This window comes from Xyrauchen texanus, chromosome 38 (genome assembly GCF_025860055.1).
Source record: "Xyrauchen texanus isolate HMW12.3.18 chromosome 38, RBS_HiC_50CHRs, whole genome shotgun sequence".
Lineage (NCBI taxonomy): Eukaryota > Metazoa > Chordata > Actinopteri > Cypriniformes > Catostomidae > Xyrauchen > Xyrauchen texanus.
The window spans coordinates 32,548,082-32,575,556 of record NC_068313.1 but is presented as its reverse complement, the minus strand read 5'-3'; the positions used below and the strand labels follow the sequence as shown (position 1 = coordinate 32,575,556).

Below are 27,475 nucleotides of genomic sequence, written 5' to 3'. Positions count from 1 at the left end.
ACATGACTTGACTTGACTTGACATGACATGACTTGACATGACTTGACATGACATGACATGACTTGACATGACTTGACTTGACTTGACATGACTTGACTTGACTTGACATGACTTGACTTGACTTGACATGACTTGACATGACTTGACATGACTTGACTTGACATGACTTGACATGATTTGACTTGACATGACTTGACTTGACTTGACATGACTTGACTTGACTTGACATGATTTGACATGACTTGACTTGACTTGACTTGACTTGACATGACTTGACATGACTTGACATGATAACGTTACCAAACACAATAGCTGACAAAGAACAATGGTAAACATGACTGGCTTTAATACATGGTCAAGTGGTAAAACAATGATGAGGGAGCCAATGAACACTGAGAACTCAAAACAAGATAACAAGGCAATCAACCAATAAAAAACAAGACACATGAACATGGCGGGGAAACATGAAATCACATGACATGAAACAGGAACTAAAGTTTTCAAAATAAAAGACATGAAAAACATGAATCAACAAAATACACATGACAAACTTAATGAATAAGCCTTAAAAATAATAATAATAATAATAATAATAATAATGAAAAAATGTTCACCCTTCTTTATGCACATTATTGATCATATTGTCAAGTCAATGTACTGCTTGGAATATAATTTTTAACAGAAGTAACCCAAATAGTTAGATCAGTGTCATGGCCATTATGTTTCATTAAGTATGCTTAACTTACACATATGTATCTGGACCACACAGAATTTGATAATTTATCTTTATTATTTTCTGCCTGACAGTAACCAATGGTGTCATGGCAGCTAACACAAACAGAGCGAGATGTACTGCCGTCCTAGCTGGGCCTTCACGCCTCCTCATTATCTTCCTCATGTGGATCCTGTTCATAGACTCAGTGGACGCTCAAGGACAAGGTAAGAGCAAATATTTCCAATTTATAAGGCTTTTGTTTCTTAAAAAATACTCTTGTTTGAACAGCATCTTTGAGTCGTCTGAATGTAGCCAGAGTGTGCTTGTACTTTTGTGAAAAGTTCAGTCAGATTCATTGGGAAGACTGGTGCTCTGTTTAAGGTTGTTTTGATGTTGTGTATAGGTGGGCATTTTTTTCGGGCTCTGGAAGTCTGAATTTCCAATCTCTTGCTACCCTGGGTGCCGCCATGTATACCTGATGTCATACACTTGCATTGTGGATTTGAAGAGTTTCAAATTTCTGACGTCATGTTATGTTCTACTGCAATTAGTTCTTTTCTAAAATACTGTAGGAATGTGGGAATTCTGACCCTCCAAGTTGAATTAAACACAGCATTAAACTCTGGATATCCACATAGAGTCACCCCTATTGACAGGGCTTTAGGCTTGCTTTTTTAGGTGAACTTAAATCTAATTAGCACAAACATAAATGTATTAGCGCACAGAAGAGTGCGGTTGAAATTGTTGTTTTTAACATTATCTCTATTTTTATTTAAGGAAGGAAACTTATTGAAATCCTTATGGTGTCCACAGGAACATGCTTAAAACCTATTATGGAAAACTTCACTTTTACATGGTGTTTGAACATAAATATGTGTTGGCAGTGTGTGTGAACAACCCCCCTATAATGATAAAAATACACACAGTCCTTTTTGTTTAATCCTCATTAATCATAAGCACTGTCTCAGAACAAGCCATTTGCTGATTCTGTACAAAGTGACGTCACTTTGTTCAGGCCCCGCCCACGACTGTTGACGGACGTGTTTGTTTGTGTGTGTTGTTTTGTTGTTAGGCATAGCGCACATTGTAACAGTATTTGTGTGTGTGTGTTGCTCATCCATCGTTGCAAACAGCTCATTTTTATTCCCACCCAAAAATTTGAATTTTCAACATAATATAATAATTATAATAAATTTGTTGGGTATTTTGAGCTGAAATTTCACAGACACATTCTGGAGACACCAAAGATTTTAATTACATCTTGCAATTCAAAAAGCTTGTTTCAAAGCTTTTATAATTCTTTCATAATCTGTATTAATTTCTTGCATTATCACACATTCATGCAACATTTTACAGAACATGAGTATGGTTTGATGGCTCTAGGTCAGAACTTTCACATATTTGGAAGAATGTATCCTAGATTCATTAACAGTGCTGCAGTTTCTATTGTGAGTACAATAGCTCATATTAGTTTATTTTTTACATCAATAATAATTGATCAACATGGCTGCTGCTATCCCAGAATATTGTTCCAACTTGTTGGTTTGACAGTATACCTGCTGTATCTGAGAAAGTTTTGTGAATGAATCTCTTCAAATTACTTAGTGACACTTCAAAATCTACTCCAGGCCAAAACACATTTATCACTTTCACAAGTATAGCTGCCGTGAGGTTGCACACTTCGGGTTTGCGTCCAGTTTTAATTTCCATCTCCCATGGAGACAAGGCCGTGTTGCCCTCTACTGTCAGTTCCTCTGCAGACTACCACCTCTCCAGCAGCCAAGCTTATTTATAGCGGAGCCGGGAACTGCCACACGCGCACACACGCACACGCGCACACACGCACACGCGCACTCACGCAAACACATTTACTCATGCTGCTCAGACTGAAAACAATTTGAGAAGTTCTCCTGTTCCCTTCATTGCCAAGTTGCCAAGTACTGCTCTCATCTTCAAGGTTAATAGCAGGCATGCATTTATTTGTAACTACACCGGAGAAAGTCATTTTCTTAATCATCATTTTTGTCTTTGTTTAACAGTAAAGATATCTAAACCTGTTTAAAGGAATATTGCAGGTTCTACAAGTTACGCTGAATTGACAGTAGTTGTGATATAATGTTGATTACAACATCAAAAATAATTTACTGTCTCAAAAGTATAGGCATAACATGTAAACATCATGAGTTTTAATATGATTTTAGTGTGATAAAATCGCCTACTAACCTAATCTGTGTTAAGTTACATTGAATGTTACAATTTCGTGTCCATGACAACATAAGTTGTTAAAGTCTGTGATTTTATCACAACAAAACTATTTAAAACTGAGATTTCACTGCACTATTGTGACATTGCTTGAGGCTATACTTTTGAAACAGTGGGTATTTTATTGTTAATGGACTGGCCCCATTTACTTTAATATTAAGTGCCTTACTGTAACTGACATTTCTGCTTTTTTTTAATTTATTTATTTTATTTATGAGGTACAAGACAAAGTACATTTTTTACATTTCGTTTTTTTGTGGTAATCAACATTCAATCAACAAATTATGTACATTGAGTGTAGCTTGTACTGAACCTAAAACATTCCTTTATAACAAGATACATTTACTTGAGATACAAAATGACAAGTCTTGTTTTGCTTAAAACAGGTTTTTGCCAATGAGGTAAGAAAAATGAACTTAATTGAAAGGGGGGAAAAAATACTAAAATACTTATTGCTGATGAAAATGACTCTTTGCAGTCTGGGCAGGTAGTTGTAACGGCATGAGGGTTTAACATTCAGTTCTCATAGGAGTGAGGACTGATTAATGGAACTCATCTGTGGCATATGCCAAAGTAAAATATGGGGGATGGCGATAGAGACAAGCTTGAATGAATGAGTGAGACAGAAATAGATGAACAAGTCCAACATAACATAACAAATCCTTTGGGATTCAGTGAAGCTTCACTGGACAGAGTTATTTGACAAAGCTGACATTGGGTTGCGTTGGTAGTTTGTGATGCGTGTCTGAGGGTTTATTTTTGGTGCGAGGTGACTCATAAAAGAACTTGTCTGCCGTGTAATGATTTTTCTGTTCCGCTTTCTCCTATGAGATCAAATATCTGGCCTGTGTTGCTCTGCGATGTCAGTAAATTTAAGTTTTTAGCTCAATGGATTAGGAAGCATTATTATTCAAAAAGTACATTTGCTGTAGAATTTTGTCTGTTGCCGTAGTTTCACACTTTTCTACAAAAAGCAGAGCTTTAAGACTGTCAATAAGAGCTCATGGTTTAGAGGGACTAACTTATTGTACAGTATAAAGGATGCAGTCTGCTTGAGTTTCACATAAAGAAATAGTTCCTTGATGTAGTTTAAAATATCATTCCGAATCCATATGATGTTTTTTTTGAGTGTGGTTTAAAGTTGCCAAGCTCCAAAAAGGACAAAAAAGTTTAATTTTTTTTAAGTAGTCCAAATTACTTTTGTGCTATATTCCAAGTCTTCTGAAGCCAAATGATAGCTTAGACAGAATAACAACCTCTGTTCCTCATACTCGAATTATAGTGAACACGCTGCATGGAGTACATTTATGGTTCATTTATGGTGTTCTTTGGTCCTTTTTGGAGCTTCACAGATCAGTATAAACCATCATTGGTTGGAAAAGAAAATCCTTTGTATTAGCTTCTTTGTGTGCCATGGAAAGAAGAACAGCATAGGGGTGTGTAAATAATGACAGAAAGGTTGCTTTCCCAAAGAAACTTTATAATATCTGAAAGGGTCGAGTAAGACTAAATCATTTTTTATGGCTTTTTGGAAAAGAGTTTCGAAACCTTATTATTGCTCCATTATCCTGGAAAACCATGTTTCCTCTTTTGTTTATAACTTTTAAGGACATCAGCAATCAATCTGATGCTAAATCTCACATGTCATGCCTGATTTTGGAGTTTCAAGTCTGGTTTATGTTTTGCTCTGGAATGTTCAGCCATGACCGGATTGCTTTCTCCGCAGTACCCGCAGACTAACTGCATTACAGGACATCCATCTTCGTTACCTGGGCTCTCTGGCTCCACTGTGCCTCTGTGTCAGGTTGCAGCTCTTTGCTGAAGACGAGAATGGAACGCCCCTCGTGTTTGACGTTGGGTCAGTGGAGATGATTTCTGCTTGCGGTCTTCAGCATGGATAACATGCCGGGGGTTTTGATTCTTTATCTGCTGGCGGTAGACAGAGAAGGCTGTACCATACTTTGACGTGATGAAAATCACAAATTCTGTAGATGAGGGTTGGATGTTTTACATATTGCAATATCTGTTTGTTTGCACAAGATAAGACCCTAATTAATTCAAATTGAGAGTTTTTTGGCTTTTATTTTAGCTTTGAGACCATCATATGCTAGTGTATCCTTAAAGGTGCACAAAATAAACTTTTAGCAGATACACATTTAAAATGTTACTCTTCCAGGAAAATGGAACAAAAATATTGGTGACTTATATTGCACATAGTATCCAAATGTTTGTCCAATAAAATGCTGTCTAGGATAAAGCTCATTTGATGTTTAAAAAATTTAACTGCAAGACTTTCAATATTTAAATAAACCAACTTCATATTTAAATAAAAAAAAATAAATAAATAAATATATATATATATATATATATATATATATATATATATATATATATATATATATATATATATATATATATATATATATATATATATATATATATAAAAAACAACAGAAAACTAACAACAACAAATGTGTTTTTTAGTATTCACAAAACAGCCAATGTATTTGTTTGGTTCTTTAAGGGCATCCAGGAAACATAATAATCAACCATTTTCCCCACCTATTTGTCTGTCTTTGAAGTTTAAATTGGATTGAGACCTTTAAAATCCTCATAGCTAATCATATTCTAAACTTTTAATCCTTTCTAAAAACAGTCACCAGTTACCACTCAACTTCTCAGGCAAACAAAAAAATTGGAACCAGTATGTTAAATCCCAATAACAACTAGATTTTTCAATTATTCTTAAGACAATGTTACAATGTTGACAACGTTGCTTCCCAGTGAGAAACTGGGTGATAACAGACTACACAAAATCTTCATCACTACATTAATTAATTAATGTTGAAGAACAAAGAAAGCACTCCAGGTAACAATGGCACAATAAAATGGCATAACAGTAATATGTGATCGCTACCTTTAACTGTTGATGCCGCTGACATACTGGTTCATTTTATTTGTAACTTTTTCTATCAATTTTGAATGCCCAATTTCCAATGTGCTTTTAAGTCCTCGTGGTTGCATAGTGATTCGCCTCAATCTGGGTAGCAGAGGACAAATCCCAGCAGCCTCCACGTCTGAGAACGTCAACCCACACATCTTATCACGTGGCTTGTTAAGCATGTTGCCACGGAGACATAGCGCATGTGGAGGCTTCATTCCATCCACCGCGGCATCCATGCTCAACTCACCTCGCGCTCCACCGAGAACAAACCATGTTATAGTGACCACGAGGAGGTTACCCCATGTGACTCTACCCTCCCTAGCAACCAGGCCAATTTGGTTGCTTAGGAGACCTGGCTGGAATCACTCAGCACCCCTGGAATTCGAACTAGCGAACTCCAGGGGTGGTAGCCAGCGTCAATACTTGCTGAGCTACCCAGGCCCCAACATACTTGTTCTTGATGTCATGGTATGTGATGTCACGACTCGCCTGTCAAGGTGGAGCTTTCATAGTAGACCAAGTTTACAACTTGTAATTACGAGGTCTACGAAGATGTAAATGGCTTTGTAAGTCCAAATGTCATAATAACCCAATTCCAAAATGACGTGAACGCACTAAAATTAGGGATGGTTGCCTTAGCCACTAATTCTGATTAACCAATGGCATGTCAGAACTTACTTAAGTCTGGTTTTAATTTTTTCATTTAGTGTCAAATTCTGGCCTGCAGCTGTAACTACTTGGCCAGTCAGACACATTTAGGCTGGTGTAGCTGTGTTGTTTAGATAATGTCACTGATTACTAGCATGTTTCTTGACAGTGTCTGGGTACCTGCACTCAGGTTTTTCTGCAATGCTGCATAACTTGTGATTTATCTTTCCTATCTACCATCAGTATACACCGCTACACCCCTAACAGCTGTCTCACCAGATGCATTGTCTCTCCAGGTCCCTGGGTGAGACACACACACACACACACACACACACACACACACACACACACACACACACACACACACACACACACACACACACACACACACGCACAGTTTCTGAGTTGGTCTTTTTCACACACTTGGTCTCAGTCCCAAATAATGTGATTAATTTATGTAAAATTAAAAATTCCAGGCATTTGATTATGGATATAATATTTTAAAGTATAATATTGCAATATTTTGAAAGACACACATCCACATTTTGGTTACTTCTATTTCCTTATTCTTCCCTGGGGTGGTCATTCTCAGGTATACAGTAGCCAGCTGCTCCTGGTGTTTACGGTACCTTGATAAGCCAGTTGTTGTTTATATATGCACACAAGGCCATCTGTATAGCTGTCAGTAGTCATTTACTGCCTGGATGAGCTGGGGGTCCAGAGAGGCAGACCTGCAACACACTCATAATAATACAGGTTCTTTATCAGCATATATGGTTCCATGAAGAAACTTTAACATCCATGGAACCTGGAACCAGTTGTAAAGGTTCTTTTTTCTGCTTTGAAAACTCTTTTTAGAACCTTTATTCTTAAAACAGGCCACTGCTGTTCACCAAAAATGTTAGGGGTAAGTAATGCCACATGTACTTTACCCCTGAAAATCCCAGTAACTGAGCAGATTGTGAAATACTCAGACCGGCCCGTCTGGCACCAACAACCATGCCACGCTCAAAATTGCTTAAATCACCTTTCTTTCCCATTCTGACCTTCAGTTTGGAGTTCAGGAGATTGTCTTGACCAGGACCACACCCCTAAATGCATTGAAGCAACTGCCGTGTGATTGGTTGTTTAGATAATTGCATTAATGAGAAATTGAACAGGTGTTCCTAATAATCCTTTAGGTGAGTGTATATTTACTTATTGTATGTATATTTACATCTTAGCAAAATGACTATTCTGTCATCAATTACTCACTCTCATGTCGTTCCAAACTCATACAATGAGTCTAAATAAAAGCTATCGTATGGCTTCAGAAGACTCTTTAATATAGCGTATTCAGAGCTTTAACTGGAGTTAGTGAGCTATAAAAGGTGACAGCACCGCTGTGCTCATGACACTGTTCCATCTGTTTCTCAGCCCCTTTGGGGAATCTGAACCCTCACGTCTGCCATAAAAACTGCCTTTCAAGGTGAGGTGTCTGCTAGTATATACCTGACACAATAACCTTAAGCTCCAAGACCTGTCGTCCAAAACCTCTCTCATAATCTTAAAGGGTTAGTTCACCCAAAAATGAAAATTCTTTCATTATTTTCTCACCCTCATGCCATCCCAGATGTGTATGACAGTCTGTCTTCTGCAGAATTCTTTCTGCAGAAAGATTTATAGAAGAATATCCCAGCTCTGTAGTTCCTGTAGACGCAAAGGCTACTGCAGGAGCCTCGATGGGTTTTGGAATTGTGCTAAATGAGTCCTCATGAAGAATCGACTTTCTCTGCCACACTGCTATTGTGGAACAAAAATGACTTTACATGAAGGGTGCTTTTTTGTGGTGTGAATGTCCTAATTTCCAGCTCTCTTTGACAGATGTGGGAGCGGTGTGACCTAAAAGTTTGGCTGCGACAAGCTTAAAAAAAATGGAATAATGATGTCTATGAATTAATCCATCTGAACGACTGTTTTAAGGCCACGTTATGAAATATATAACACATTAATAAGTCACATAGAATGCATTAAATCTATGATATAAGCATTTGAAAAGTTTAAACATAAAGTAATACAATTTGGATATGAATTGATTATAAAAGGTCCTATAATGCACTTGCGCAAATAAAACTAAATGTACTGTCATTGAAGTACCAAGCCATTACTTCTGTCTGCCATGCAGCATATTGTTCTATGTTGGCATGAGGTATGTGTAAAAGATTGCTATTTCTGCTGCAAAGCAAAACCTCTAAGCAGACTTTTACTCATCTTCAAATGATTTTGAAGATTCATCACGGAAATGGTTCACAGTCGACCATTAGCCGGTGGCCTGTGCCATCTTTCTGAGATAAATGGAATGCTGATGGATTTTCAAGAGAGGAACTGCTGAGCAATAGCAATTCAAAACAAAGCGGAGTGAAAAACTCGCGTTTATCGTACTGCACGGGTCAATTTGTAAAGTGTAGTGCTCTCGAGATATTAATGCCAGACAGAGACATGCCTCCATGTCTGGTGTTCTGATGGCTTTGCAATGCCAATTCATCTCAACTTAAAAATCTTTTACTCACAATAAAAGGATAGGGGCTGGAAAAAGTCTGTTTATCATCACAAATGGCTATTTGTTGTTCTCTCTGCTCAGATCCCAGACTTCCTCGGTGGGCCATGAGTCATATCAAATGAACGCATGAGAAATCTCCAGGAGATTTTCAGATGATAACTGGTCATCTGTAGTTGGAGCATGATCTATTTAATATAGCTTGATTTGGTTTTAAAAGAATAGTTTTCCTACAGATTGTAATTCAGTATTCAGTATTCAAAATATAATTGGTTATTCACCCTCATTCCAGTTCCTTTACACAGTTCTTCACACACAACAGCAATTCATAGTGACAAAAATGGACAAAAAGCTCCAATAAAGCAGATTATATTGTGTGCTATATTCCAAGTCTTCTGAAGCAGTATGATAGCTTTGTGTGAGGAACAGAATGAAATTTAAGCCGTTAATCACTGTGAATCTCCCCCACCACTAAGGATTTAAAAACTATGACTCTCAGTCATATTCTAAAACGGCGAGTCGCGCCAGTTTGAAAGCAGCAGCAGATAATTCATTTTATAGACTTAATTTGTTACTTGGTATTGGCCAATTAGCAGGTTTTTGCACAGGAAAGCACCATGAAAATGCAAACATCTTGTTTTTATTATTAAGAATGAATTGATCTTCAAAATCAACCAATATTTAAGCTCAAATAGTACGATTTAACCTAGTGAAATATTCCAGAAACATTGAGCTCTCTGTTGCAGTCAGCTCTTAGGGTCCAGCTGTGACAAGCCACCGCCCGCTACCGCACTAATAGTGTTTGTGTTTTGGTAATTACTGAGAATAAATGGATAGAAAGGCCTGGAGAACAAGTACGTCTTGGCAAAGGGCAGGCAATGTTTTTAAGCTCCTGCGTCACAGAGTACAAGTTGTCATCCAGATTGATTCTATTAGCTGCTGTGTTTTTCATACTCTCAGTGGGCAGGTGTCAAGACACGACTGGAAGAAACAATGAAGAAGAATCGCTCCTTCTGCAATGGACAGTCGTTCAGTATTCACCTCATGTTGTCTTTGCCTTTCAGATGGCTCCTTGCTCTTCCACCTATTCTACAAAAACTTTAAAGCATTTAAAGACCTTATAGGGATAGTTCACCCAAAAAAGTTAATTCTGGCATCCTTTACTCACCCTCACGTTGTTCCAAATCTGTATGACTTACTTTATTACGTTGAAGACAAAAAGAAACGGGCAAGGACGATGGGCAAGGAGGCGGCGGGAATCGACTGAACAGTCTGAACAACATAAAACATAAACAAACACAGACACACATGCAGCTTGGCCGCTTCTCTCTCTCTCTCGAACTGATGCCTCCGGCTCCCCTTTATCTCACTCTCCCGCTGATCTAGCACCGGCCGTGCATGGCCAGGCCACGCCCTCCTCAACACCCAATTCAGGCCACCTCTGGAGAACAGACGCTGCCCTTCCGGCCGTTCTATCAGCAGGTGGTCCACCCCGACTCCAGTGAACCTGGGGGAGAGATGAGGGGAGGCTTGGGGAGAGGGAAAGGGTGAGCGGAGATACAGACAGAGAGAGAGAGAGAGAGAGAGAGAGAGAGAGAGAGAAGAACTTGCTTGCCAGCTCCCGGACGTGCTGTCACCTGGTCCTCAACTGCTCCTCAGTCCTCTGGCGGACACCAGCTTGCTCCTCCCCTGGTGGATGGCAGCGAGTCCTCCGGCCACTGGTGGATGGAATCACTGCTCCTCTTCTCCGGTGGATGGCAGTGGTTCCCCTGGCTCTCGGTGGCTGGCAGCGACCCCTCTGTCCCCAGACAGATGGCCACTGCTGCTCCCCTGGTGGATGGCAGCGGCGAGGACTCCGCGATAACACATTCCTCCTCCCTCCCGGGTTTCGGCACCATTGTAACAATTCAAGGATGGGCAAGGAGGAGGTGGGAACCGGCTGAACAGTCAACATAAATGTTTATTGATATAAATGAACTTAAAACAACATAAAACATAAACAAACACAGACACACACATGCAGCGCGGCCGCTTGCATCTCTCTCTCTCTCGAGAACTGGCACCTCCGGCTCCCCTTTATCTCACTCTCCTGCTGATCAGCTGATTCAGCCTGGCCACACCCTCCTCCTCGTCACAAAGATGTAAGCAGAATGTTAGCCAGAGTCACTATTCACTTTCATTACATTTATTTCCCCACATAAAATGTAAGTGAACAAAGATTGAGGGATGAACTATGCCTTAAAACATGAGGTACATCTAATAATTAGTTAAAAAAGCATGGAAATAGTTTTTGAATTGTACATGATCATACAGTAGTCCTGTATGGGGAAGACAGGGGTTAGTTGTTGCACTTTTTACTTGAGTGTATTTCCTTAGGGTATAGTATTTTAGATAGACAGTTTTTGTATAGCCACATACATTAAAGTCTTGGCTACAAAAATACTATGAATCTTTTCACCAATATTACCCATGAAAATAAGATACAGTTCATCGAACTGTATCTTATGTAAATCATGTAAATCACATATGCATAACAATATGTGATTTACATATTGTTATACTATATGGGGTAAGAGCCTGCCGTTAAATAGCCTATAATATGGTATTCGGAAAGAAATTAAACAGATAAAACTTTAAACAATTAATGAAACGGCAACAATCTATAAGTAAATGGACAAAAATAGCAAGGCATTGTTTTGTCCAACAGCAACTGTAATTCATAAATTACATAGAATTACAATATTTAAAGCCTAATGTTGCCCAATATAAATGTGACAACTGGTTTCTTCCTGACATTTATAAAAAATATACTTGTCCTGAGAACCCAGTTCAAAATTTTGGAGTTATATACAGTATATATGTATGTATGTATGTATGTATGTGTGTGTGTTTGTGTGTGTGTATATATAATATATATATATATATATATATATACACACTTTTTATTGAATATTAATTTGTAAATATTTTGAGTAATTTTCAGGAATGTAATGTTTATTGAGCTTATTTATAGCAACTGGATTAACAGGAAGTTTAAGCATCTGAGGCCCTCTAGTGGCAATCTGTGTGTGAAACAACAAATGCTTAAAACCTGTCATGCCCATTACAGGCCAACTTATTCATGCCAATCAGTGGTTATATAATGTGCCTTTCTCATGGGTGAGCAGACCTTCTGAGAGGACCATCTGTGTATGCAGTACATAATGTCTGTGCTCTCCCCATGAATAAAAGAGTGTATATCACAAACAATATTCTGCAAAATGGACCTAAAGCTTTCATAATATTCTTCCAAAACTTTGTGTGATTTTAGCTTATTATTTTTTATGACAGTAGAAGCTAATACCAAGTTTCCACAATTGTACTGTAGTAACAATAGCTGTCAGTATTTTAGCACAAACTGTGTCACCATGGTAAATTTTTATAAGGGCAGGCTTGAAAATGTCATTTCTGAATCTCCACCTCCTCCAAGAAGAGATTACGTTGCATTTTATTGTCATTTGTTTCATTTAATTTTTAGTCCTTTCAGATGGAAAACATTTATACATATAAATGGTGTGATCCAAAGTGCATTTGAACAGCGGTGAAACACTTTCTTATGATGTGGTACATTCAAACAAGCAGACAGAGAAGTACGTTTGAAGTAAGTTTGGAGCAGAAGAAATAGAAATAAACCTTGTGTAAATTGTCAGATTTACGCTAAGCTAAAATGCTATTTCTAGCCATTTTACATGCACATGTTACCAGACACGGTCATATTTTATATAAAGAAAATTCACACTGGATCATAATTTATTTTTTCTAGTAAGACCTTTAATATTAGGGCAAAAATCATATTCTTGATAATAATTTTTGTATTGTTTTCCTGTAAAAATATCTAAAAATCCTTAAAACGAGATAAATTAGATTTATGTTGTTTTAGAAAAAACAATGAATAAGATATTTAGGTTTTTCAGAGAATGAGTTTTTAACATGTGTATTTTGTCTTACTGTTTTTATAGTAAAAACAAGTGAAAAAATCAACCAGTGCTGAAGAAGTAATCCAAAGTATTTAGAATACTGACCTTGAGTAATCTAATGAAATACATTACAAATTACATTTTACAGCATGTATTCTGTAATCTTTAGTAGAATACATATAAAAAGTAACCCTCCCAACCCTATTAATATATAAACTAATCACTATTGAAAAACAAATTATGTTTTGATAAAGATGAGCTTAAATTAAGCCGGTCATCCATGGTGAAAAACAAAATATAGAAATTTGAATGCTTTGCACTACAAATACCATTATGAACCATCAGCTTGTAACTATTGAAACCATTACTAAATGTGGTTTGTTGTGTGTTAGGCCATATTTCTTTAGGATTTATTGGTTTGTATTAGTGTCTATTACAGTTATGTATTGGTCCCTAATATTATCCACTATACATAACATGCAACCAATAAGCCAAAACAGTAGAGGCCCACCCTTTATAACCAGCAAAACCATTACAATTTCTGTGAGGATTTAAATTGCTTTTTTTCAGCAGGGACTCTTTACAAAAGTTACCTGGCTGAAAAATACCATAGTTACTAAAGTTATTGTTACTACAATACTATAAAAAATTAACGGCATGCAAGTTTGAAATGACATCAGGGTGAGTTATTAATAAACTAAAATTACTCTACATGAAGTCAATACTTGCTGCAGGCCACATGCATTTGTGTGACTCCAATTTATAACACTAAGTGGCACTATTGTCCCGATTTGCTCAAGAACATATGACACAAACGCAGACAAAGCACAGTCAGTAAAACGTATGCACAGTAACAATTTCATGTAAAGCATATTGGTAGCTAAAAAATGCCCAAAACCCTCTCAAACACATACTTAACCTTTTCATGCCAAGTAACTACTACAGTATATGATAAATACACACAAAAATATTCTTATCCCAATGTAACTACTGTGCCCCCACTTTTTTAACAGGGTCACTATTTTTTCAAAGTTCTATTTTTCAGCTCTCATTTCAAACTCACCACACTGAATTTAGCCCCTTCTGAAATTGCCTGTGCTCAAGCTTTCATTTTCTGAATGATATATGGATCGGAGTGTAACGGGGCTTGTCTGTCACTACCAGACTTCATAAGGTAGACATACTGCGAGAAACATAACCCAGTCTAGCTTCAAATGACTTCATGGCCACATTTACGAGCTACCGTTTGGACCTGTCGTTGAAGAAGTCGGCCCTTATTTCACAGTGGGGATGACCTTGTTGTCATTGAACCGAAAAGGCGGCACATGATACAGACAGCAAATCTTGTTTGTTGCATTGCCTTGTCACTTGCAGAGCTCATGAAACATTACGGAAGCTTGCGAACACACGAGAGCGTGACCCAGTGGACCTTGGCATCCCGCTGCAAGCCCCATTGACTCCCATCTCTCACGCCTGGCTATTCCAGCTTTAAAAAAACAAATTATAATAAAAAAACAGGAATGTTGATGATCGTCATTTCCATATAAATGAAGAGAACAGAGTGTGTGCTCACTTGAAGGAAAAGGAAAGCTGTTGGCGTAATACTTGTTTTTGATGACTTTGGAAAACAAAATGGCTGATGGTTAATGTGAACTTTTCACATCAACAGAGACAATTCCATATTGCACCGAAAGAGAATATTATTTAGGTAATTGCGCTCTCAAAGCTCTTGCTTTAGACCCCTGTGGCCATGCAATTTTCCCACTTTCTCATAATTTGATGGCTCGTTCATTGGAGATGCAATTGCTTTTTGACACTGAGTTTCAAATGGAATCTCACTCCTAATGAAACAGTGGCTTCCCTCTTGACCCAAAACGTACTGGTTAAATCTAATGTGGGAGCTTCGATTGGCGCTCACGTCCTTTCCTGAGAATAAACACAGAAGTATAATGGAGCAGGCCATTGTTGATGTGACTCGCCCTCCGGGAGATGTTACAATTACACAAGAAAAGCTCAAGTACGACCTTTAGCCTTTAGAGTGTGCGTCTGAATGCTGCCCTGTCCTTCCCCGGAGATACCCGATCTCCACAGGGACTTGTGTGAGACGTCCCCCCACCCTCATGTTCAGCCTTCTGGAGCACCTTACAGGCTAATGACTCTCTTCCCCAAGATTAGAGGCAATGTAGCCATTATTATTGTGAAAAATCTGACCTTTCACTTTGATTCATGATCATAAATGAGCTTTTTGTCAGGTCAGGCGGCAAGACGGATGAAAGCTGTGACAATCAAGCAACTGAATTTGTGTTTCACACTGTAATGTACCGTAAAAAATGTCATGGATCCACTCAATGCTCACAAGTTAAAAAAGACAATTTTTTTGTAAATATACAGTAGATGATCATAGACCTGTGTTGTATTTTTCCTACTTTCTGTTTCCAAACAGAATAAATTAGTGGTTCTCAACTGGTTTATCTTTAGGATCTACAGGTGAAACTCGAAAAATTAGAATATCGTGCAAAAGTTCATTAATTTCAGTAATTCAACATAAAAGGTGAAACTAATATATTATATAGACTCATTACAAGCAAAGTAAGATATTTCAAGCCTTTATTTGATATAATTTTGATGATTATGGCTTACAGCTTATGAAAACCCCAAATTCAGAATCTCAGAAAATTATAATATTGTGAAAAGGTTCAGTATTGTAGGCTCAAAGTGTCACACTCTAATCAGCTAAACACCTGCAAAGGGTTCCTGAGCCTTTAAATGGTCTTTCAGTCTGGTTCAGTTGAATTCACAATCATGGGGAAGACTGCTGACCTGACAGTTGTGCAGAAAACCATCATTGACACCCTCCACAAGGAGGGAAAGCCTCAAAAGGTAATTGCAAAAGAAGTTGGATGTTCTCAAAGTGCTGTATCAAAGCACATTAATAGAAAGTTAAGTGGAAGGGAAAAGTGTGGAAGAAAAAGGTGCACAAGCAGCAGGGATGACCGTAGCCTGGAGAGGATTGTCAGGAAAAGGCCATTAAGATGTGTGGGGGAGCTTCACAAGGAGTGGACTGAGGCTGGAGTTACTGCATCAAGAGCCACCACACACAGACGGGTCCTGGACATGGGCTTCAAATGTCAAACGTCTTACCTGGGCTAAAGAAAAAAGAACTGGTCTGTTGCTCAGTGGTCCAAAGTCCTCTTTTCTGATGAGAGCAAATTTTGCATCTCATTTGGAAACCAAGGTCCCAGAGTCTGGAGGAAGAATGGAGAGGCACACAATCCAAGATGCTTGAAGTCCAGTGTGAAGTTTCCACAGTCTGTGTTGGTTTGGGGAGCCATGTCATCGGCTGGTGTTGGTCCATTGTGCTTTATTAAGTCCAGAGTCAACGCAGCCGTCTACCGGGACATTTTAGAGCACTTCATGCTTCCTTCAGCAGACAAGCTTTATGGAGATGCTGACTTAATTTTCCAGCAGGACTTGGCACCTGCCCACACTGCCAAAAGTACCAAAACCTGGTTCAATGACCATGGTATTACTGTGCTTGATTGGCCAGCAAACTCGCCTGACCTGAACCCCATAGAGAATCTATGGGGCATTGCCAAGAGAAAGATGAGAGACATGAGACCAAACAATGCAGAAGAGCTGAAGGCCACTATTGAAGCATCTTGGTCTTCCATAACACCTCAGCAGTGCCACAGGCTGATAGCATCCATGCCACGCCGCACTGAGGCAGTAATTAATGCAAAAGGGGCCCAAACCAAGTACTGAGTACATATGCATGATTATACTTTTCAGAGGGCCGACATTTCTGTATTTAAAATCCTTTTTTTTATTGATTTCATGTAATATTCTAATTTTCTGAGATTCTGAATTTGGGGTTTTCATAAGCTGTAAGCCATTATCATCAAAATTATATCAAATAAAGGCTTGAAATATCTTACTTTGCTTGTAATGAGTCTATATAATATATTAGTTTCACCTTTTAAGTTGAATTACTGAAATTAATGAACTTTTGCACAATATTCTAATTTTTCGAGTTTCACCTGTATAATATACTGTATATATTAGACGACCCAACACAGTTTCAAAATTGTTTATCATACAAAAGTAAACCGTGCTCTTGCAAACGTCATCATTTTTGGATGATTTGTGGTGTTTGGATCCCATTGCATAGTCTAGTCAAATGCTGTAGTTAGTGTTTTGATGTCATTGGGTCTGTTCCAAAACCTAGTGAGCGTCCGCCAGAAGGCAGAATTGAAGACATCATAGGTGTGCTCCCATCGCGAAGGCTGTTCCAAAAGGTAGGTATCTTGAGTATGCTACCTTCTAAGATACTTAGTTTTTGCCAAATTCTAAGGTAGCATCTTATGGATCCTTCCTCAGGTAGGCGATCCCAGAATGCACCGTGATACGTTTGATGGAAAAATAATTGCAAGATGGTGGACGAAGCGAGTTAATTTTAGATCATAAATATACTTATAATCCATTAAATAATGGAAAATATAGATAGATTACAGTTTAATGATACAAAACTACTATTTTACCCAAAATGTGTGTGCTGTGTGTATTTATGCTCATTAGAGCTCAATAAGTTTTGGAACAGACCCATTGTGTGAAGAAGAGGCTGAAAAGTAGCCTAAAGGCACGGTCATATTTACCTTCACACGGCGAAATTCCGCTGGCGAAATACAGTCATCTCAATGGGAATCTGCGAGATTGTTAATTTCACTTGATGGAATTGTGGTGGCAAAGAATTTTCGATTGTAGGTTTCATGTGGAGTTTAAGTTTGGTGAACTTTGACAGGCGAATTCGGCTCATTGACAAATAGGAAGTTGCTTGGTTTAGCAGTTGACCTCTGTGTGGGAAGTCCTTACTACACAGCTACATATTGATAACAGCTAAATATTCATAATTGTGGCAGTGGTGTAGTGGGCTAAAGCACTAAACTGTTAAGCAGAAGGTTGTAGGTTCGTACCCCACAGCCACCACCATTGTGTCCTTGAGCAAGGCACTTAACTCCAGGTTGCTCTGGGGGGATTGTCCCTGTAATAAATGCTCTGTAAGTCGCTTTGGATAAAAGCATCTGCTAAATGCATGAATGTAAATAATGGGCAGGGTTATAATTTAAGTGGCAAGTTTTTAATTTCACTCTCCCAGAGTATAAAATGCAGCATTAAAAAGAAGTCACACCCTCTTAATATTGAATAAAGGTAATTGTTGTAGTGCCTCTAGTGTTCATTTCACCAGGAAACTGCAACGATATGTACAACGAGCCATGCAAAAAGCATTTAGCAAAAACATACTACCGGTCAAAAGTTTTGAAACACTTATTCTTTATTCAAATTTTTTTTTTCACATTTTATAATAATGGTAAAGTCATTAAAACTTTGGAATAACATAAATGGAACTTTGGGAATTATGTTGTGACTAAACAAAATCCAAAATAAATCAAAACTGTGTTATATTTGAGCATCTTCAAAGTAATCCCCCTTTGCCTAGATTTTGCAGACATGTACTCTTGACATTTCTCAAACAAATTCTTGATATATCACCCTGGGATGCTTTTTAAACAGTATTGAAGGAGTTCCCATCTATGTTGGGCACTTATTGGCTGCTTTTCTTTATTATTTGGTCTAAGTCATCAATTTCAAAAACTTTTTTTTTTTATTACATTTTAGTTTTATAATTAAATAAATAAATATGCTGGCACAATTATATTTTTGTCTACAAAACTAATTTCAAACATTTAAGCATACGCCTTCAGATCAATAAATTTTCTAGATCATGTGAAACATTTCAGGTAAGTGACCCCAAAATTATGTCTGGTAGTGTAGGTATAGTAGCTTGACTCTATGAGAGGTTGGTAATTTATTATTTGCAGTTACCATTGTTTACCCAATCAGAACAGACCTGGGTCATGACCCACCAATTGAAAACCACTGGAATAAAATTTTTACATAGAGAAAGCTAATTGCCCTCTCAGCTCCAAAATACCCAACTCTCCGGCTCTGGTCTTGATGCCCTCGAAATGTGTCGAACAGCACTGATCCAGAAGCCTGTTCCGCCGCTCCTTTCAGGAAGCCACAGCTCGTTCAGGGTGACATTGGAGAGGAACTGTTTTCCCCACTCATCACTCTCTCATCAAGAATTGCACTGGCTGTAGATTAATGAGCCTGAGAACTGATTATGCCGGGCTGTACATCATGTCTGTCTGCCTGCTGCTCTGCCTGTCGATACCCCACCCTCCCATGTCTGCCTTTAGCCTTGTGCTAGACCAAAACAACTGGACCTCAACCGCTGGTGTGCCTCACGCACTGGGGTTTGTGTACTGATGAAGTCCTGGACCTTCATAGATGCAGCTGAAAACTAGGAAGACATGTAAAGAAATAGTTCATTCAAAAATGAATATCATTTACCCAGCGTCACCAACACATATGTTTTTCTTTTTTTCCACGGAACACAAAAGGAGATGTTTGACAGATTGTTCAGTTTCAGCCACCAATCGCTTTCATAGCATGAAAAAAAAAAGCAAGGAAAGTGAAACATCTCATTTTGTATTCCACAGAACAAAGACAGACATGCAGGTTTGGAGCAAAATGAGGGTGAGTAAACAATGACAGAATTTTCATTTTGTGGAAGATCTATCTCTGAAAGTGATGAAACTTGATCAAGCCATTCTAATGTAATATTGATTATGTTTTTGAAGGTTTCTGCTGAACTATTTCAGTTTTGACAGAATGACCTTTACTTTAACTCTGGCATTTTAAACATTAAAAAGAGTTCTTATTCTGTTTCTAGACAGCTTACAATGTCTCAGAAATGTTATAATCAGGTTCTCTGACTTTTGATTATGCCCTTGAGGAATGGAAAAACTTATAGACAGAGCATAATTTAATCCTGGGTAAATCTGTGGCAAAGCAAATGCTCTTTCAGAAAGCCAATCTCATGCACTACTCTGACTCCCTAAGAAAATGTTGACCTCTGAAACAATTAGACCTACAGTGTAAATTCCAAGCTGAACAACTTCTTCCAGAATAATCTGTCTTTGTGTGTAATTCACTGCCAGTATTTGCAATTGATCTTCGTTACAAAGTTTTTGCTTCATTCTTTTTTTGGAAAAATAGCTTTCACCACAAATTCAGAGACAAACAGATGAAGAATGAAGGGAAACTGAGAGCTACAAACCACTTCCCACTGAGCTTCCACACACCTGGACTTCCACTTCAAAAACCCCAATGGACAAAAGCTTTTTTCAGAAATATTTGTGTTGTCGTCACGCATCTGTGATTTGCTACGGTGCTACCCTGAAGCTTGCATTTTTATCTCATCTATCAGTATGTACACAGGTCTCATAAATCTACTGGCTTGTTTGCCATTCTGCCCAGCCATAAGCCCCTGGGTGATCTGAGCCTCACGGAGGCGTCAACAAGAACAACCGATCAGTGTCTGCCTGTAGCTTTTGGAGGCCCAGGAAATGCACAGCAGAATTTATGACATGCTGTTAATGCGGTCTGTTTAGTCCAGACTCTTAAGTTGTTCTGCTTGAAAAGGCAGAGCACGTCATCATCTGAAATGGGCACTGTTTCTGCCCACTTTCAGAAAATGTTATACTAATAAGGGTCATTCAAACAGGGCGTGCTCTTGTTTGTTAATTGTTTGACATGGTAAACATGCATTAGACAGACATATTTGACCATTTGTGTGACATTTTACAATGCTGAATTAAGTTAACAGAAGTTCAATTTTCAAAAACTTGTCTCAAATATGGATGTTTTTGAACATAAGAATGTGTCCTGTTTGAGGGCCGGGCCCATATTCAAAATACCAAATTACCAGAGCGCCAAATGCGAGTAAAAATGGCATTTGGGTGATTAAATAAAATATAGTTGGCCGGTAAATTTACTGGGACCTATAACAAAATTCTTGACATACTGTAAGTCTGTAATTACGATACTCTGATCCTAATTAATGTTCTGATGTAAGTAATTCAACTGTGCTGCGCTGTTTGTCACTAATATGCAAGAAAGCTAAATAACCCTACTAAATTACCCAGTTAAATAACCCTACTGTTATAAGGACAGAATAAATATTAGTTATATAAAATATATATTATATTATATATATGTATTATGTTTATTTTTTGCAATATTTTTTTATATTGTAAATATATATTTTACATTTGTTTTACTTAATAGTTAAAAATATTAGACCCTATTTTAAGAGTGCTAGCGCTAATGGGGCTTTTCCACTGCACGGTACAACTCGACTCAACTCTACTTTTTGGGGTTTTTACACTGTGGATAGTACCTGATATTTTTTTAGTACCACCTCGGTCGAGGTTCCAAGCAAGCCGAGCCGATACTAAATGTGACATCAAAATCCTGCAGCTCACTGATTGTTCAGGGAGAATCATCACTACTAGCGTCACTGGATTTCCAACACGAGACATCAACCCGTTAGTTTTAAAGTTAGCAACAGCGATAACGGTATCATTTGTTTACGCGACTTTTGAATTTTGAAAAAAGAAATGGCTGTGCGCAAAACCGTGGTCAAAAACGAGGTGCAGATGGTTCACTCGTTAGCGATGAGCGAAACGCAAAAGTCTCTCAGGAAGTGTCTCAGCTGTTGGCTGCACATGGCTACCATTGGACCTACCAACAGTGTAGGGGAAAGTAAAAAAAAAAAAAAACCTTAAGGGACTACAGAACCATCAAGGAAAAGTTGAACTGGTTCGACCAAATGGATGCTATCTAAACCAGCGAGCAATGGGAGGGAGAGTGCCCTGGACTCAGCCACGAAGGAGGATGGTACGTTTTGTTAAGTTAACTCTATACTCTGCTTGAGAGCTTCACTTTATTTAGTTGACCAGCAACTGGAAGCTTGCTTCTAAAACAACCAGGCCAATTTAACTGTTACACTTGTGTAAAATCACCATGCAACAACTGCTTTTTGCAGCACAATGAGCTAGTTGCTAACAGTTAGCGGTTGTGTTATTGTTTTGGTAAATTTGTGTCGTGTTTAAGATGATGTCACAGCAGTAGAAGTGGCGCAACTATGACAATCAGCCTATAATCCCACCCATGTTGAGGGGCACTAAACTGCAGTGGAAATGCAAGCTCAGAAAAGTAGGCGAGTCGAACCTTAACGTGCAGTGGAAAAGTGCCATAAGTGTATCACTATGTCATAAATCATATGCTTAAAGTCAGTGGGCATGGCCATGAAGTTTTGGTGTTTTCGTGCAAGCTTGCAGTAAGTCTAGGCACAAGTGGGTTTGAAGACATCTCGCTCGCAACATGCTAATGGGCTGGATCGGAGGTTCTTCTCATGTTTTGTTGAACAGTCTGAGGAATATAGAAAATACGAAAACAGAGAGCACATTTTCATTTTCAGTATAAAAACATTTATCGGTATCACATTTCTACGGAGCCCCTTAAAGGCAGGGGGCGTTCCCTCACTACATTGTAGTCTAGGGAACTTACATTCTCCTAACAATAAGTTTTGTGTTCCCTAGCAATACATTTTGAATTCAATCGCAATTATTTTGTATTTTCATGAAATAGCTTAACCATGGTTTACAACAATCATAGTTTAACTACCGTATTTTTAGTAAAACCATAGCAACCACAAAATTTACCATGGTTTTACTAAAGTAGTTAAACTATGGTACTTGTAGGAAAACCACTACCAAACAATTTACTATGGTTTTACTACAGTAACAATATTTGAACCATTATATTTGTAGTAAAACCTTGGAAAAACCAAACATGGTAATAAAAAGCCTAATCATTCAACCAAAAAAATGGTTACAACAGTTTTACTAGTAACACCATGGTTCATTTGTGGTACAAAAACATGGTTCCTACTAATACCAATGCCCTTACAAAAATTAACCATGGAGTTACTATATTACTATAGTTTTACTACAAATATCATGGTTAAAATAAAGTTTCTGTGGTTAAACTATGGTAAACTTTGTTGTTAATGTGGATTTAATACAATTACCATAGTTAAACTGGTAACTAAAACCATGGTTAATTTTGGTAAGGGATGGATAAAGCTGTTGTGAAGGAATGCAAAACTATTGCTTGGGGAACTCAAAACAATTTCAGAAAATATATTCTCTCTAAGGGGCTCTAGTAAATATTGGTCCCTGCTCATACCTATATAAGGCCATTTAATGTATATGTAAATCTATTGCTTATTACATGGTGACCCAATTATAGGCCAGTGCACTGTTTAGCAATGCAGTCCTGCTAAATAACCTGAGCAAATAAAAACTAATAGCTTCCAACCTAAGCATTCTATTGGCTACATTGGAATAGGGGCAGTTTTATCATGCAGTTGATCAGATGAAAATGCAATTGTATTGGGTGCATCTGCTTCAGCACTCAGTCCAACTATCCTCATGGGAGCAATGTGTCTCGAAAGTTAGAGATTACGCTAACTTCAATTTACCGCTCTCCTAGTTCATTGACCAGCTGTGGCCCTCTACACACACACAAAAAAACGTTGATTTTCGAAGACCTTGAGCAACCCTGCCATTGATGTACAGTGGTAAGCTTTCATTTCAGATGGCGTAAGCACTAATTAAATGAATTGAAACTACTAAAATGGGTCTTTTTACAGCCTGAATTGCTGTGTTCTGCTAGCTACATTTGTAAATTGTTTTGCTGTTGCATTAGTGTGTTTGTTACTTTGCGAGTGTGTATTTTTTGATGGATTAATCTTTCCGGCATATTGCTGAATGTGTTCTGCAGCGCAGGAATGGGCAATAAATTGCGGCTGCCACAATGGCCCTGCACCTGCTCGCTGCGGCCTTGGAAATATCTAACAAAGCTTCATGTTTATGCTCAAAGTGCCCAGAGTCACAAAAATATAGATGTATACAACCTGAATGCAAAAGCGAGTGAGAGAGAAGGTTTTGGTTACACAAAACAGTAATGCTATAATTTGTTTGACTTATTTTTTCGCACTTCTGCATTCTCAGTATCATATTTTTCACCAGAGTGCTTTAAAGTATATGGCTATTTATATAGTGAGCTCTACTACATGCCATTGAATGTTCCAAATTGGCAAACTGTAGCTTTTTTACATTTGGTGGCATGTTTGTATAGTTTATTGTTGGAAAGCTAGTTTGTATCTGTATTGCATTTGTATTGTTTGCTACAGTGATTCCTGCAGGAGGATTTTTTCCCCAACATATTTTTATGTTTTGATTTTAATACATGTGTTCATCTACACATATACATATGAACAATCAGTAAGTAACCTTTTGTGGGTCAAAAGATTATTATTAGTTTTTTTCAACTTTGATTCTTTTTCTTTCAGTATCAAAGCGCAAGAGAGAAGCATTTTTTCGTGCAACAAGAAGTGGCGTAATTCTGAAAATGTACTGTTATATACCGTTTGGCTTCTTGAAGAGATTATTGGAAAAAAAAAATTAACCGGTTATTAACTGGTTACCAGCATTTAAATATAACATTTTCACTCCGGAACAATTTAAAGGGATTTTGTTCCCGTTTTCGGTTACATTCTGCAAATAAATCTGTTTGTTTTTGTTTTTCGTTTTCGTTCTTTGAACCATTTTAGTTCCTGTTTTTAACATTTTTTTTAAAAAAAGCACACATAACCCAGTAACGGTTCTTGCCTCATTTCAAGTCAGACATAATCATGTTCAGTGAACGAGTGAATCATCCGAGCCGATTCAGTGAGGAAGTAATTTGTCTGACCGATTCAGTCCATGATTCAAACCGATGAAAACTTTGTTTGATTCGGTCTGATTTATCACTCAGTTGACCTGATTAATTTCAGAGATCTGCACCAATAAACCAGTTACCTCACAGTTTATTCATTTTTGCATGCAGTCAATGAGGACAATGCAATAGAACGTTGTTGACTATTTATTGTCAATATATTATTTTGCAGCATCCAGACTGTCTCCTACAATTCACAAGCTCACAACTCAGCTAAATTATATAAGGTATTTATACTACCGATGGCATAGCGGCCAAACACTAGTTTGCTATGCAGGTCTTTAGCACCGCAGATGCAGGAAAAGTGGCCCTACTAACCTCGTCATGTATGGCAGCTGGTAAAACTAATACAAATGGAGTGTCTGGACTGTGAATCCGTGATGCACTTTGTAAGGCCAGTGAATGGGGCGTTTCTGCCTTAATGGGTTTCTTGTTTTCTTTGTGGCAGTACAATCAATGACTAAACAGTCCAATGAACTGAATTAGTTGGCCGGCGTTATCAGATACATTTTAACAATCCCCCAACACCCCCACAACATGAATATTTTGCCTGTTTGACAGCGAAACAGCAGCAAAATCAATGGCCGCCTTTTACGCCTCGCTCGCGTTTGCACACAAAAGCTGCAGCCGGCTTGCAGCACAGTTTAAAAAACATGGTAATTATTCTCTGCCATCGTAGCCGATAGAGTGTCGGGTGAACTCATTCTTCTGCTCATATTGGTAAACATCATGAGATAATTGCAGGGTTTATGAAAGAAGTGAAACCTTCCCTAACTTCCACTCTTTTCTCTTTATGTTTGTGTTGGGTGCTCTCTAAACTTGTAATTGCATTTTCAAACCATTTATTACCACTGTGATAAGGAGCAGTTCAGAGTTTTTATATTGCTGCTGCACATGTAAGATGATTAGAAACAACATTTCTGTAAACAGAGATTAAATGCATATACTGTATGCATCATATATATATATATTGTTCACAGCAGGGTCCGAAATTAAAGGGATAGTTCACACAAATATTTACTCACCACCATGTTTACTTTCTTCTGTGTAACACAAAAGTAGATGTTCGGCTGGAATGAAAACATCTATCACCAATTACTTTAGAGTATTTGCATGGATAATATTCTGTATAATCTTTCTGCATTCCATGTAAGTAAAAGTAATATTACATTACATGTATATATACAGCCGTGGCTAAAAGTATTGGCAGTGAGATAAATGGTGTGTTTTGCAAAGTTTGCTGCTTCAGTATTTGTAGATAATTTTTTCACATGTTTCTATGGTATACTGGAAAACAATGATAAGCATTTCATGAGTTTTAAAGGCTTTTATTGGCAAAAACAAATCAATATATGCAAAGAGTCAATATTTACAGTGTTCATATTTACTCTTCATAACCTCTGCAATTCGCCCTGGCATGCTGGATATCAGCTTCTGGGCCAAATCCTGACTGATGGCGATCCATTCTTGCCTTATTAGTGCTCAGAGTTGATCACAATTAGTGGGCTTCTGCTTGCCCACTCGCCTTTTGAGGATTGACCACAGGTTCTCTATGGGATTAAGATCCAGGGAGTTACCTGGCCACAGATCCAAAATTTCAATGTAATGATCTCCGAGCCACTTCATTATCACTCTTTCCTTGTGACATGGTGGTCCATCATGCTGGAAAATGCACAGATCATTACCAAATTGCTCCTGGATTGTGGGAGTAGTTGCTCTAGCAGAACATTTTGATGCCATTCTTTATTCATGGCAGTGTTTTTGGGCAGAATTGTGAGAGAGCCCACTCCCTTGGATGAAAAGCAACCCCACACATGGATGGTCTTAGGATGCTTCACTGTTGGCATGACACAGGACTCATGGTAGCATTCACCTTTTCTTCTCTGGACTATCAATTTTCCAGATTTTCCAACAGTCGGAAGGGGGCTTCATCAGAGAAAATATCTTTGCACCAGTCTTCTGCTGTCCAATCCTTGTACTTCCTGCAGAATTTCAGTCTGTCCTTGATGTTTTTCTTGGAGAGAAGTGGCTTCTTTGCTGCCCTTCTTGACACAAGGCCAGTATCCAAAGGTCTTCACCTGACTGTGCTTGCAGATGCACTCTCACCAACCTGCTGCCAATATTGAGCTCTGCACTGGTGGTGACACGATACCGTAGCTGACTTCTCAGGAGGAGACAGTCATGGTGCTTGCTGGACACTATGGGACGTCCTGAAGCCTTCTTCACTGCAGTTGAACCTCTCTCCTTGAAGTTCTTGATGATCCAATAAATGGTTCTTTCAGGTGCAATATTCTTTACAGCAATTTCCTTGCATGTGAGGCCATTTTGATGCAAAGTGATGATGGCTGCACGTCTTTCTTTAGAGGTAACCATTGCGAACAAGAACACAATGATTGGAAGCACGTCTTTCCTCCTTTTATAGCAATCAGTCTTCTCTTATAATCCAATCAGAATGATAGAGTGATTTCACCTGACTAGTACTCGTTCACACTTTCCCAGGTGCTGCTGATACTATCAGGTACTATCCATTTAACCAGGGGTTAGGAAATGTTTTTAAGTAAAAGTGTCAAATAGGCTTTGAATATTTTCAATATATTTTCTTTTCTGACATATTTTATAATATTATTTTCTAGGCCTATATTTCATCTGCAGAAACTGTAGTGACC

At 38.1% G+C, this 27,475-nt stretch overlaps 1 protein-coding gene across 2 annotated transcripts in view; it reads left to right on the top strand.

Moving 5' to 3' along the window:
• The window catches only part of LOC127631839 (roundabout homolog 2-like), a 555,763-nt gene that overhangs the window by 5,711 nt on the left and 522,577 nt on the right, over nucleotides 1-27,475 (top strand). For both annotated transcript variants that reach the window (XM_052110211.1, XM_052110210.1), the window contains exon 3: nucleotides 808-939. In XM_052110211.1, the coding sequence (XP_051966171.1) occupies nucleotides 822-939 (118 nt within the window). In that variant the 5' untranslated portion in view covers nucleotides 808-821. The remainder of the gene's footprint in view (nucleotides 1-807; nucleotides 940-27,475) is intronic.